Here is a 15,000-nt window from a genome sequence, read left to right on the forward strand (position 1 = left end):
CTAGAGTGTCGTGTGGGCGTTTGTTGACGGGCGCCGCCTGGCTCGACGACCAGGCCGCTCCCAGGGACCTCGGCTCGAGACAAACGGCAAAGAGTCTTGTATTTTTCTCTCTCCTTCTTTAGGAAAACAGCAACAACAGCAATAATAATATTATTATTATTATTACAATAATCTGATGATGATAAATATATAAATGAAATATATAGAGGCAGAAAATCTGTTTAGGAAGCTAATCCACATTTTAACACGCATGATAACCTACTGTACTTTCCCTTCTACGAAATGAGTTCTTTTACATATTTACGCACTTGATTATTGCAGCTTTTAGAGATAAAAAAAAATCTCGGTGCATCTATCTATTTCATAAAATTATTGCAGATGATTATCTAGTTAGTATCTTATAATGGTTTATAATAGAAAAAAAATATTTTTCTGACGGCCGACGCCTTTTTAAATGAACGCAATACATCTCCATAGCGTTCAAAAATAGCGATTGGAATGGGTTTTCAAATACTTCGAAAGCTACTCTACCTTTACGTACATAATACTACATTTACAATGAATAAGTTATTAGAAACTACAAATCTCGCTGGAAAAACAACTGCAAGACTGAAAATAATTTGTTTAAAAACATATATAAAAAATATTAGGTGCTCTCCCCATCGTAGAAACCCCTGATCACGTGACCCGCCGCGCTTCCTGTTCCCGCCAAAAGCCTCGTTCCCATTCCTGTTTATGGCGGGCTTCGTTCCCGATTCCCATAGATGGTGCGATTACGCCCCTTTCTCATAGACACATTTCAGATTATCATTATTACGTTTATATAAAGAGGAAGAAAGTGAAAAAGCAAACCCAGAGGCGCGAACATTCTGTCCCCTATTAGTGAATCAGTAACGCTTTTTGTGCCTTTTATAAGCCTTAAATGTCAACAAATAAGCTATGGAGCTTCTATCCCTCACCTTCCTCTGTCTCTCTCTCTCTCTCTCTCTCTCTCTCTCTCTCTCTTCCTCATTGTGAACTTTTTACTCTCTCTCTTCCTTCTCCTCCTCACCTCTACCCATCTCTCCTCCGTCTTTTCCCCCTCCCCTTCCTCTTCCTCCCCTTCCTCCTCCTCCTCCTCTCCTTCCTCCTCCTCTTCCTCCACTTCCTCCACCACCAACACCCGTCCCCCTCCCCCTCCCCGCAGCGTCCCTGTCAGCGCCCCTCTCCCTCCCCCTCCCTCCCTCCCTCCCTCCGCACGACCTCCACTGCCGCTGTTCTCGCAGTACGGCCGCATTAGGGACTGCCGCGACCGCCTCTGCATTCTGATGACGCCACACTGCGTTCTCTCTGACGGGGCGTCTCGTATTCTAATTATTTATTACGTTTTCCCGTTTGTTTCAGCTCCCCTGTTTAGCTAACATTCGATGTCGCGCCAAACGAGTGAGATCCAGACCCAGCACGACTGAACACTCGAGTTAAAGTGCTCATTCCATCTTTAAATCGTCTATGACATTCCCTTTAGCCTATTATTTGTCTCACTTCTCCTTATTTCATCTTTAAATCATCTATTTTATTCCCTTCCGCCTATTATTTGTCTCACTTCTCCTTATTTCATCTTTACATCATCTATAACACTCTCCCTCTTGCCTGTCATTGGTTTCACTTCTCCTTCTAATTCACACATATCGCTCGATTACACATCAAATACACAAAAGTTTGAGGTCAAACGACAAATCCAAAAAGACCCGCCCTCCCTCAGCCCCACAAATACACTCGACCTTCCTCTCCGACCTGAACGCCTTTTTCCCGCCTAAACATTACCGCCACTTAAGCACGTCCGCCAACCCAAAAGGAGAGTCAATAGGCAGCGCGAAAAATGGGATTGCGGGAAAAAAATGAAAGCGACGAGATGGCCATTGCAAGCGCGCAGTCATCAATTTGCAACACGAGAGGGACGGTCCGGCGAGAAGCGACTCTGAAGGTGGGATTTCATGGCCGTCGCTTGATGCTCTTTTGTTATTTGCCTTTTGGTTTTGTTGTTGGTTTCGCCAGGGCGTGGTTGGGAGACGAGGGGGAGGGGGAAGAGGGAGAGGATGAAGAAGAGAGGAAGGGAGGGAGAGAGAGAGAGAGAGAGAGAGAGAGAGAGAGAGGGAGAGAGAGAGAGAGAGAGAGAGAGAGAGAGAGAGAGAGAGAGAGAGAGAGAGAGAGAGAGAGAGAGAGAGAGAGAGAGAGAGAGAGAGAGAGAGAGAGAGACAGACAGAGAGAGAGTGAGTGAGAGAGTGAGAGAGAGAGAGATAGATAGATATATATAGAGAGAGATGGGAGAGGTAGATAGATAGATAGATTGAGAGAGAGGGAGACAGAGAACGTGTGTGTGTGCCTGTACATGTGGTGAGCGTGTGCGTGCGTGCGTGCGTGAGTGTGCACCCGTGTTAGCGTGGACCGTCTTTCCCCTGTACCTGTTGGCGAGTGAGGGCTTGTGCTTCCGCGTCTATATATTCATGTGTGCGGCGTATGTGTATTCAGAGCCCGTCCGTGGGTCCTGTGTCCCAACTCGAACATTAATTCAGCTCGTTAGAATGAACTCGACGGGGAATACAGACATGGCAGTCATTTTAAGTTTGTTATTCGCATGACAATCCTGCACCACACACATCATACTACAGGAGAAAGAGAGAGAGAGAGAGAGAGAGAGAGAGAGAGAGAGAGAGAGAGAGAGAGAGAGAGAGAGAGAGAGAGAGAGAGAGAGAGAGAGAGAGAGAGAGAGAGAGAGAGAGAGAGAGAGAGAGAGAGAGAGAGAGAGAGAGAGAGAGAGAGAGAGAGAGAGAGAGAGAGAGAGAGAGAGAGAGAGAGAGAGAGGAGAGAGAGTGAGAGAAAGAGAGAGAAGAGAGAGAGAGAAAGAGAGAAAGAGAGAGAGAGAGAGAGAGAGAGAGAGAGAGAGAGAGAGAGGGAGAGAGAGAGAGAGAGAGAGAGAGAGAGAGAGAGAGAGAGAGAGAGAGAGAGAGAGAGAGAGAGAGAGAGAGAGAAAGAGAGAAAGAGAGAAAGAAGAGAGAGAGAGAGAGAGAGAGAGAGAGAGAGAGAGAGAGAGAGAGAGAGAGAGAGAGAGAGAGAGAGAGAGAGAGAGAGACAGACAGACAGAGTGAGACAGAGAAGGGAAAACGAAGACAGAAGCATCAATAAACAAACTCATCCATAGCACTAACTCCAACAAAGTAAAACTCGATCAAATCAGGAATCCTGCTTGAGGCGGAGAGTGAACCAGCGACGCACGCAACCCAGACGCCCGCAACGAAGGCCCGGGGCGTCGCAAGCAAACCAAAAAACGTAAATCTACCGACGACTAAACCGCCCAAAACCGCGGCATCGGCTTCAACGGAACAAAGTCAAAATCCATCAAGCCAGAATCGCTGCTTAAGGAGGATCACGAAAGGGCAACGCAGAGCAGCCCTCGGGAAGGGGAGGGAAGCCAGGACAGGCGAATGGCACGAGGGCCCCGTCCTTCTTCTACTTCTTCTTCTTCTCCTCCTCCTCCCCTCGTCGGCAGGAGCAAACTCACACAGAAACTCCACGCTCCGTGTCTCTCTCTCTCTCTCTTCTCTTTTCTGCCTCTCTCTCTTCTCTTTCTCTTTCTCTTTTCTCTCTCTCTCTCTCTTCTCTCTCTCTCTCTCTTTTCTGTCTCTCTCTCTTCTCTTTTCTGTCTCTCTCTCTTCTCTTTCTCTTCTCTTTTCTGCCTCTCTCTCTTCTCTTTCTCTCTCTCTCTCTCTTTTCTGTCTCTCTCTCTTCTCTTTCTCTTCTCTTTTCTGCCTCTCTCTCTTCTCTTTCTCTTTTCTCTCTCTCTCTCTCTCCCATCCCCCCGCTGACCGCCTTCCCTTCCGCGCCTCCGGCTGCCTCCGCTCTCTTCCGGATGCTTTTAGCGACCTTTTAAATATCCTTCGCCTTTCTTTCCTCCTTTCTGTCTTTGTTTCCTTTTTCACTCACTTGCCATGTCCTCCTCTTCCTTTCTTTCTTTTCCTTTATTCTTCCTCGCCGTCGTTGGCCTCCTCGTCGCTCCCACGTGTCCTGCGCTTCCCGGATGCCCTACCGCCCTTGCCTGGCTCTTCCTCGTGCCCCCGATGCCCTCCTCGCATTCTACCCGTGCCCTGCCCGTGCCCCGCTCGCCTCCCCCCCCCCTCCTTCTCATGCCCTTCCTCCGCCTCATTACCCCTTCCCTCCCCTCCTCACCCTCCTCACGTCGACCCTTATACCCTTCACTTATACCCTCCCCTATTTCACTACCCTCCTCACGCCCTTCCTAAAGCCCCCTGCCCTGCTTGATGCCCTCCTCATGCCCACCGCAAGCCCCTTCCTCACGCTCGGCACCCTCCTCACGCCCTTCCTAAAGCCCCCTGACCTGCTTGGTGCCCGCCTCACGCCCGCCCTCGCGCCCTCTGCCTCCTCCAGGGTCCCTCGACGTCCTTCGCTCCTACGGCTTCGTCAGGAAGGAGGAGGAGAAAGAGGGAGGCAGAGCGAAACATAAAGGACGAAACGAGAGAAAGAATAAAGGGGGAAAAAAGGAGAAAAAATGATAGAAGAGGAAGGAAGCAAAGAAGAAAGATGGGAAGAGGAGGAAGACGGAATAAGGAAAGATAGAAAGCAAGAAAGAAAGAAGGGAATAGAGGGAAGACAGAAAACAAGAAAGACAGAAAACAAAAAAGAAAGAAAGAAGGGAAGAGGAGAAATACAGAATAAAGAAAGAAAGAAGGGAAGAGGAGGAAGTTAGAAAAAAGAAAGACAGAAAACAAAAAGAAAGAAAGAAGAGAAGAGGAGGACGACAGAATAAAGAGAGGCACAGAAACCAAGAGAAGAGGAGGAAGACCGAATAAAGAAAGACACATAAACCAAGAGAAGAGGAGGAAGACAGAATAAAGAAATACACAGAAACCAAGAAAGAGAGAAAAAAAGCGCAACCAAACGAAAGAAAGTGGAACAAGCGAAACCAAGAAGGAAACAAACAACGACCGGCGAAAGCGAGAAACCAGAAATAACCGGCCGACGATCCAAGATGGCGGAACAGCAGAGGGGAATTAAGGGAAAGTTGTAGCACGAGGGACACGCGAATGAGGGACACGCGAATGAGGGACACGCGAAAGAGGGACACGCGAAAGAGGGACGAAGCGATCGCATGAAATACACGAGGCATGACAAACACGTCAACAGGAGAAGGGGAGGAATATGAATCTGCAAAAAATAATAATAATAATAATGATAATAAGAACTAAAAATAAATAAATAATGATAATAAGAACTAAAAATAAAAAGTAAATAATAATAACATTAAAATACACAACAAAACAACAATAATAATAACAACACAAAATAGCAACTTAAAACATATTTAAGTGGCTGTCCCTTTAGGAAAAGCAAATTCCATTCCGGAACTGCTGAATTCCTGAACTGAGGGAAGTCGGTCGACGGCGACCTTCCGGGGCCAAGGTCGCCGCCGCGGCCGTGACACACAAGGACCGAGGCCACGGCGACCGCCCCCTCCCCCCGCTCCTCTCTCTACCTCGCTCTCACGTCTATCGCATTGCATATGGGTAAAATAGGGGGAAACGTCTATATATATATAAATATGTGTGTGCATTTGTATATACATATATATATATATATACATATATATATATATAATATATATATATATATACACATATATGTGTATACATACACACACACACACACACACACACAATATATATATATATATATATATATATATATATATATATATATATATATATATATATGCACATATATATGCATATATATTAAATTACTTAAATATATATGCAATACATATACATATAAGTATATATATCATATATATATACATATACATATATAGATACATACGTACATACGCACACACACACACACACACACACATATGCACATAAATATAAATATATATATATATATATATATTTATATTTTTAGATAGACAAATAGGTGAAGTGGGAGGGAGTGAAAGAAAGAAAGAAAGAAAGAAAGAGAGAGGGGGGGAGAGAGAGAGAGAGAGAGAGAGAGAGAGAGAGAGAGAGAGAGAGAGAGAGAGAGAGAGAGAGAGAGAGAGAGAGAGAGAGAGAGAGAGTAAAAAAACAGAAAACAGAAAAGAAAGAGAAAGAGGGATAACGAAAGAGAGAAAAGCCAGCCGAGCGAAAGGCAGGGCAGGGCGGCCCGTCCCCCGCCGTCCCCCGCCGCCCCGCGCCGTCCCCCGCCGCCCCCCGCCGCCACGTGCCCCGGTCGGCGTGGAGACAATGCGCGTGCATCCCTCGGAGCCCGGCCGTCTGTGCCAAAATCCGCGAGCTGCAAAGGTGCAAAAACAAGCAAAGTCCTGCGATTCCGGGCTGGCAGCCGGGAAGTAGGTTTGCGGGTAAAGGTTGAAATAATAATAACGACGACTGGCAACCACGATGATGACGATAATGATAAAGATAATAATAGGAATGATGATAATGATAAGGATGATGAAGAGGAAGATGAAAACGATAATGAAGATAATAATTGGTGATGATGATAATGATGATAATAATAATAATAATATTAGTAATAAAGGAACAACAACAATAAACTAATAACAATAACCACAACAACAATGATGATAGGTTCCATTTTTACGCTATACAGACAAAATCGAAAACCCCGGCTGCCCTCGTGAGTCCGGCGCCGCCCTCAAAGAAGCCACCCTTCCCACGCCTCTTCCATCACGACCAAAACACAAATAAACATACCCAATAAATCCCCCCCCCCGGCCCCCGCCCCCGCAATCCCCACCCCCACCCCGGCCCCCGCAATCCCCCATCACCCCGGCCCCCCGCCCCCGCCCCGCCCGAGGCAGCACCGTCGCGAAACGAGGCGCAGGCAGGGCGGGCGGGCGGGCGGGCGGGCGCGGGTGCCAAGGCGAGCCCACGTGCGGTCCTCCCGACGCCCGCCGCTTTTAGGCGACCTTGAAACCGCGCCTCCTTACGCTAGGTCAGGGCTCGCCTCCGTCGCGCAAAAACATCTCGAAGAGTCCGTTTTGCAGGAGGAAAATTAAGCAGTCAAGGGGGATAGGGTGGGAGAGTGGGAAGAGGTAGGGGGGAAGGGAGGGAGTGGGTAGGGGGGAGGAAGGGGGTAGGATGAGAGGGAGGGGAAGGGAATAGGATGAAAGGGAGAGAAGAATTTAATGAATTTTAACCACCCCGAGACCAAGTCTACAGGGGGAGGAACGCCCCCGGATGACGCTGGGAGGAACCACGCGAGCGGCCTCCACGCCGCCAAGGGGAGTGACGCAACAGGACCATCTCGTTGCGTGGACGATGAGACTCGTTTCTTATGCTCGGGAGGAGGAGGAGGAGTGCCTTCGCGAAGACCGGGTCCAAGGATTCGCGGCGAGGAGGAGGAGGGACGTTTCCATAATCAAAACAAAAGGGAGGGAGGGAGGGAAAAAGACGAGAGTCGCCATTGGAGGCATTCAACTGCCTTGCGAAAGGGCGCGGGGGAGTGGTCGCTTCCTGTCAGGTGACAGGTAGCGTGATATTCATTCTCTCTTTCTCTCTCTCCTCCTTCTCCCCCTTCTCCCTTTCTCTACCCTCCCCTCTCCCACTTTCTCTTTCCCTCCCCTTGCCCTCTTTCTCTCCCCTCCCCTCTCCCACTTTCTCTTTCCCTCCCCTCGCCCTCTTTCTCTCCCCTCCTCCTCATTCTCTTTCCCCTCTCCCTCTTTCTCTTCCTCTCTCTTTTTCCCTCTCCCTTCCCCCTTACCAATTCCCGCCGAGGCCGCATGACCGCTTCAACCATTTGGCGACCCGTCAAGGCGCTCGTGAACTCGCCTCGTTAATTAGTTGGCTGAGCGAAAGCTTTTTTTTTATATCTAATTCATTCAAAGCTTTTTTTTATATCTAATTCATTAACTTTATTATTTTTTTCTAATATCTAATTTATCAACTTTCAATTACTTAAATAAATATATGCTGACTAAAGGTCAATGCTGTCGGCATAGGAAAGGCTGGCGATAAAAGGCACAAAGACAAAACCGCATTTCCTCCACGACGCCCCTGCTGTGCTGCCGTCATTATCCCTTATGGATTATGTTAATCAGGGATTATCATCACATTATTTAACTATGGATTATAGTATTTGCTATATACTTTAATTATGGTTCCAATTATTTATTATAGTATTCAATAATGGATTATCTTCCCTATTATACCATTAAATTATGGATTATATCATTGATCAGAATGCTGGAGTTCCGTTCGGGCCGCTCTTGGCGCCATGAACGCCAAGGCAACGCCAGCCCTCGCTCTTATCAGCCTCTCTTTTCCTTCCTTTTTTACTTTCCTTTTTTACTTCATCGCCCTCCTTTATTACTTCATGTCATCATCTTTATAATCCTCTTTCTCTCTCCTCTTCTTCTAATTTTTCTTGTTTTTCCTCCTCTTAATCATCAGCAGCGCCCTTCCGTTGTAGCAACAAGTAGCTTTCCTTTGCTTAGTTTGTCATTATCTCTCTCTCTCTCTCTCTCTCTCTCTCTCTCTCTCTCTCTCTCTCTCTCTCTCCCTCTCCCTCTCCCTCTCCCTCTCCCTCTCTCTCTCTCTCTCTCTCTCTCTCTCTCTCTCTCTCCCTCTCCCTCCCTCTCTCTCTCTCTCTCTCTCTCTCTCTCTCTCTCTCTCTCTCTCTCTCTCTCTCTCTCTCTCTCTCTCTCTCTCTCTCTCTCCTCTCCCTCTCCCTCTCCCTCTCCCTCTCCCTGTCTCTCTCTCTCTCTCTCTCTCTCTCTCTCTCTCTCTCTCTCTCTCTCTCTCTCTCCCTCCCTCCCTCCTCCCTCTCTCTCTCTCTCTCTCTCTCTCTCTCTCTCTCTCTCTCTCTCTCTCTCTCTCTCTCTCTCTCTCTCTCTCTCTCCTTCTCCCTTGTCTTTCCCTCCTCTCCCTCTCCCTTGTCTTTCCCTCCCTCTCTCCCTCCCCCTTCTCCCCCCCCCCTCCCTCTCTCTCTCTCTCCTCTCCTTCTCTCTCTCCCCCTCCTTCTCTCTCTCCCCCTCCTTTCTCTCTCTCCCCCTCCTTCTTCCTCCCCTCCTTCTCTCTCTCCCTCCTTCTCTCCTCCCTCTCCTTCTCTCTCTCCCCTCCTTCTCTCTCTCCCTCCCCTTCTCCTTCCTCTCCCTCCTTCTCCCTCTCCCTCCTTCTTCCCTCCCTCGCTCCCTCCCTCTCCTCCTCCCCTCCCTCTCCCTCCCTCCCTCTCCTTCCTTCTCCCTCCCTCCCTCTCCTTCCTTCTCCCTCCCTCCCTCTCCTTCCTTCTCCCTCCCCCCCTCTCTCTCTCCCTAAAGACCTCCCCCCACCAGAAGAGACAAACCCGGAGACCGAGAGGCGCCCAGACCCCGAGACCGAGAGACGAACCCCGAGACCGAGAGGCGCCCAGACCCCGAGACCGAGAGACAAACCCCGAGACCGAGAGGCGCCCAGACCCCGAGACCGAGAGACAAACCCGGAGACCGAGAGGCGCCCAGACCCCGAGACCGAGAGACGAACCCCGAGACCGAGAGGCGCCCAGACCCCGAGACCGAGAGACAAACCCCGAGACCGAGAGACAAACCCGGAGACCGAGAGGCGCCCAGACCCCGAGACCGAGAGACAAACCCCGAGACCGAGAGGCGCCCAGACCCCGAGACCGAGAGACGAACCCCGAGACCGAGAGGCGCCCAGACCCCGAGACCGAGAGACAAACCCGGAGACCGAGAGGCGCCCAGACCCCGAGACCGAGAGACAAACCCCGAGACCGAGAGGCGCCTCCAGACCCCGAGACCGAGACACAAACCCCCTGAGACCGAGGAGAGGCGCCCAAGACCCCGAGACCGAGAGACAAACCCCGAGACCGGGGAAGGCGCCCAGACCCCCGAGACCGAGAGACAAACCCTGAGACCGGAGAGGCGCCCCGGGGCCCCGAGACCGAGAGACAAACCTGGAGACCGAGGAGGCGCCCAGACCCCGAGACCGAGAGACAAACCCCGAGACCGAGAGGGCGCCCAGGACCTCTGAGACCGAGAGACAAACCCCCGAGACCGAGAGAGAGGCGCCCAGACCCCGGGAACCCCAGGATTGAACGAGCCCGAGACCGAGAGGCGCCCAGACCCCGAGACCGAGAGACAAACCCGGAGACCGAGAGGCGCCCAGACCCCGAGACCGAGAGACAAACCCCGAGACCGAGAGGCGCCCAGACCCCGAGACCGAGAGACGAACCCCGAGACCGAGAGGCGCCCAGACCCCGAGACCGAGAGACAAACCCCGAGACCGAGAGACAAACCCCGAGACCGAGAGGCGCCCAGACCCCGAGACCGAGAGACAAACCCCGAGACCGAGAGGCGCCCAGACCCCGAGACCGAGAGACAAACCCCGAGACCGAGAGGCGCCCAGACCCCGAGACCGAGAGACAAACCCCGAGACCGAGAGGCGCCCAGACCCCGAGACCGAGAGACAAACCCCGAGACCGAGAGGCGCCCAGACCCCGAGGACCGAGAGACAAACCCCGGAGACCGAGAGGCGCCGAGACCCTCGAGACCGAGAGACAAACCCCGAGACCGAGAGGCGCCCAGACCCCGAGACCGAGAGACAAACCCGGAGACCGAGAGGCGCCCAGACCCCGAGACCGAGAGACAAACCCCGAGACCGAGAGGCGCCCAGACCCCGAGACCGAGAGACGAACCCCGAGACCGAGAGGCGCCCAGACCCCGAGACCGAGAGACAAACCCGGAGACCGAGAGGCGCCCAGACCCCGAGACCGAGAGACAAACCCCGAGACCGAGAGGCGCCCAGACCCCGAGACCGAGAGACGAACCCCGAGACCGAGAGGCGCCCAGACCCCGAGGCTCAACGGCTGGCTCTGGCGCGGCCGGGACAAGCGGGGCTCGACGCCCTTTCGGTGCAGACTCCGCCTCCTTCCTAATGGGTTCGCTTTAGGAGAAGAGATAGAGGGAGAGGCAAAGACGGATAAATGGAGGAGAGGGAGGGAGGGAGGGAGGGAGAGAGGGAGGGAGAGAGGGAGGGAGGGAGGAGGGAGGGAGGGAGGGAGGGAGGAAAAGGGAGGGAGGGAGGGAGGAAGGAGGGGGAGGGAGAGAGAGGGAAAGAGAGAGAGAGAGAGAGCGAGAGAGAGAGAGAGAGAGAGAGAGAGAGAGAGAGAGAGAGAGAGAGAGAGAGAGAGAGAGAGAGAGTCACGCAGCCCCTCTGTGCCCATCCGTCTCCCGCAGCGTGATCGCAGCCCCTCTCCCTCCTGGCCCCCTACCCCCCTCCCCGGCCCTGGCACGTCTGAGAATACCCCGCGGCGCCGATGTCACCCGGAGTCCCTCGCCCGCTGACGTAACCTCGGCGACGGTACGAGGAAGGTATGCGGCCGGTTTCGAACGGATCTTCGTCAGAAACGCACTCATTTCCGACGGAGACCTACTCGAAAATAGGCCAAATACATCCTTGTATTGCGAGGATATTCATTCTCATTCATACCTTTTTCTGCATTCGTCTGCATGGCTACCGTTCACGGCTCAGCGGCGCCCTAGGTCTCTCTCCCCCGGCGCCGTGGCACCCCCGCCGCTCCTCGCACGCCCTCACGAGCAAGCGGGGGCGTGTAAGCACTGTCTCCCCCCTCTTCCCCTCTCCCTCCCCCCCCCGTGTCCTCTGCATGGCTCGCGTCTCAAGGTCGGTAAGTCGTCGTCCGAGCGCGCTGGCCCCGTGCCCGCGAGGCGAGACGTACCTCCGTCAGATATTAATTCGAGCTATTAATAAAATGGTAAAAAAAAAAAACAGTCCATATATCACCCAATACACAAAGGAAGGCTTCAGGGGACGCCAACCAGCGGGCGTTGGAGCCCCGCCACGGAGGGAAAGGGGAAAGGGGACGCGCGACTCAGCTGCAACTCCAACACAAATAAAATCAACAATAAGAAGCCATAATGTCAGGCAACAACAACAAAAAATCAAATAATCAAAACAATAATAACAAGTGTTAAAAAACGATCACAGTGATAAAACTAAATCATCAAAATAACAATAATAAAAGTCTGAATAATAATAATTTTAAAATGATACTGCCGAATGAAAGGACCTGAAAATCAACAGCACTGAATTCTGAAGCCCTGCCTCTGCGACGATCACCTTAACCCCTCATGTGGGCCGCGAAGGGGGCGCCGAGCCCACCTGCGGCAGGTAAGTGGCCCTCGCTGGCACTGCCGCAACAGCCGCGCCCTTGTTGCCAAAGTCAGGCGCCTGCGGGGAGGGCGGCTGCGGGGAGGGCGGCTGCTTCCCTTGCTGCGAAGGGCGGGATGGGGATATGGTACTTTTATACACACACACACACACACACACACACACACACACACACACACACACACACACACACACACACACACATATATATATATATATATATATATATATATATATATGATATATATTATATATATAAATATATATATGTGTACACACACACATATATGTATATATATATGCATATATGTGTGTGTGTATTCATATATGTGTGTGTGTGTGTGTGTACATGTACATATACATATATATATATATATATATATATATATATATATATATATATATATATATACATATACATATATATATATATACATATATACATATATACATATATAAATATATATATATATATATGTATATATATATATATATATATGTATATGTGTGTACACACACACACACACACACACACATATATATATATATATATATATATATATATATATATATATATATATATATATATAAATACATATACACGCACACATATATACATATGCATGTATATACATACATACATACATAAACACACATATATAAAATATATATATATATATATATATATATATATATATATATATATATATATATAGAGAGAGAGACACACATAAATATATATAAATACAGTTGCCACTTGACTACAGCATGTTTGTTTTCCTCCCGAGGCACGCGGGACGGGACCCCCTGTTGACAAGGCAGAGGCCGCCGTATTCGTGAGTCAGCTGATGCTCCTCTGACAGCGAGGGCGGCGCCTGCCAACATTTCCGACAAATTGCTTCTCATCTGACCCTTGTGCTCTCGCAACTTGCAAATGAATGAGCCATATCCGCTGACAAGTGTGTTATAAAATATACTCAATATCCGAATAGAAGTCAGCATTAGGAAACACTTGATAGAATAACAAATTCCCAATAATACACACACACACACACAATCACACACACACACACACACACATATATATATATATATATATATATATATATATATATATATATATATATATATATATATATATATATAGTTATCTTTCCTGTCATGTAATAAGCGCGTATATACAAAACGTATGACCGAAAACCAAAGGCAAGATAAACTGTTATTTTCGCGTCTTGTTCCTTCGGCTCGAAAGCAAGTCCGTCTTCATCAGGTCCATTATTCATGGACCTTCTTGGGAACAGCACGCGAGGAGGTGAGATACTCGCCCTGCTGTGCTTCGTGTGTCTTCTTTTATTATAATTCTGTGATCATACTTGCTCGTTATCCAATTACCAAACTCTTCCTCTGTTGTTGAACTCACGGTTAATTGACGCAAGCAATTAATGGCGCATTTAATTAGAGCATTCACGAATACTATTGGCAAAACATTAGATCAGGAATATTCATTTTCCACTCGGATAATTTTTTCTCTCTCCCTTTCTCCTTCTTTTTCACCCTCTCCCTCTCCCTTTCCATCCTCCTTTCTCACTCCATTCCATTTTCACTTGCTTCATAGTTTTCTTCCATCTTAATTAATTCTAGCAAATAAAAAATCGACGTCAAATTCGCCTCCACTCACGGCACTCAGACACACCAATATAAAAACCTTCAATCAGTCATGTAAGCCAATCCTAAACATTCTGTCACGAGGCCTGCAACGGGCATCCCACTCACCGCATTCAGACACGTCCATACAAGAGCCTTGAATCTGTATTTTGTCCCAATTCTTAAGCATTTTGGCCAAACGCTTGCAAAGATAAATCCTTCTCACGGTGCTCAGATACATCAAAACCAAAACCTTGAATCATTATTATTATTTGTCAGTTTCCAAATCCCCCTCGCCGCACGCAGATACATCCATATGAAACCCTTAAATCTGCATCATTTGCCAATTCCAAAAAACATTTCCGAAAAACGCTTCCAAAGGATAATCCTTCACTCAATAATCATAATTCCATAATCACTCATTCAATCAAACTTTATCAATAATTAAAAGGATAATGATCATAAAACTGCAAATGCCACCTAGGGAGCAAGCCAGCCTCTGAGGGAGCCGGTCCCAAGCCCGGATAAACGGAGACGGATGGCGTCCGGAAGGGCATCCGGCTGCACACACCCACGCCAAAACCAACACGGAATGAGCCGTAATCAGCGGAGGCGGCTCACCCATAACGGCGACCCCAAAGACAAATGGGAGAACGCTGAGAAGAAGATAATGCTAATCCCACTCACGGCTCATCCTCGCAGTCGACGGAGATGCAGATGCTGTCCCTCCAGGAGGCGTCCTGGCGCTGCAAGGGAAAGGGGCGGTCATTCCATCAGACTTTCTTTATCAATGAAATAATCATGCGTGATTTGATATCTAATGGAAATATAACCTTTATGAATGAAACCTACAAAGGATTATGTGTGATTTTGGTATCTAATGGAAAGGGGTCGGTCATTCCATCAAACTTTCTTTATCAATGAAACCTAGAAATAATCATGCGTGATTTGATATCTAATGGAAATATAACCTTTATGAATGCAATTTAGAAATGATTATGTGTGATTTTGATATTTAACGGACAGGGGTCGGCCATTCCATCAAGCTTTATCAATGAAACCTAGTAATAATTATGCGTGATTTGATATCTAATGGAAATATTGACTTTATGAGTGAAACCTAGTAATACATATGTGAGATTTTGATACTTAATGGAAAAATAAACACAAAATTTGA

The 15,000-nt window shown here is 48.8% G+C and overlaps 2 protein-coding genes across 7 annotated transcripts in view; one reads left to right on the forward strand and one right to left on the reverse strand.

The window, feature by feature from the left end:
- LOC113818992 (glutaminase kidney isoform, mitochondrial) overlaps window positions 1-15,000 on the reverse strand; it is a 154,434-nt gene that overhangs the window by 108,805 nt on the left and 30,629 nt on the right. For all 6 annotated transcript variants that reach the window (XM_070143454.1, XM_070143448.1, XM_070143450.1 and 3 more), the window contains exon 2: window positions 14,511-14,569. Coding sequence is in view for 5 of the 6 variants with exons in the window: in XM_070143448.1 (XP_069999549.1) it covers window positions 14,511-14,569 (59 nt within the window). In the remaining variant the exon portion in view is untranslated. The remainder of the gene's footprint in view (window positions 1-14,510; window positions 14,570-15,000) is intronic.
- LOC138867387 (zinc finger CCCH domain-containing protein 13-like) lies at window positions 2,369-11,149 on the forward strand (the record flags this gene model as incomplete). Its single annotated transcript, XM_070142772.1, has 7 exons — window positions 2,369-2,373; window positions 2,649-2,849; window positions 3,004-3,052; window positions 4,280-4,454; window positions 9,346-10,005; window positions 10,106-10,902; window positions 11,096-11,149. Coding segments are annotated over exons 1-7 (1,941 nt in total), but the record flags the coding sequence as incomplete, so codon positions are not given.

Source organism: Penaeus vannamei, chromosome 30, assembly GCF_042767895.1.
Source record: "Penaeus vannamei isolate JL-2024 chromosome 30, ASM4276789v1, whole genome shotgun sequence".
In the NCBI taxonomy this organism is placed as follows: Eukaryota; Metazoa; Arthropoda; class Malacostraca; order Decapoda; family Penaeidae; genus Penaeus; species Penaeus vannamei.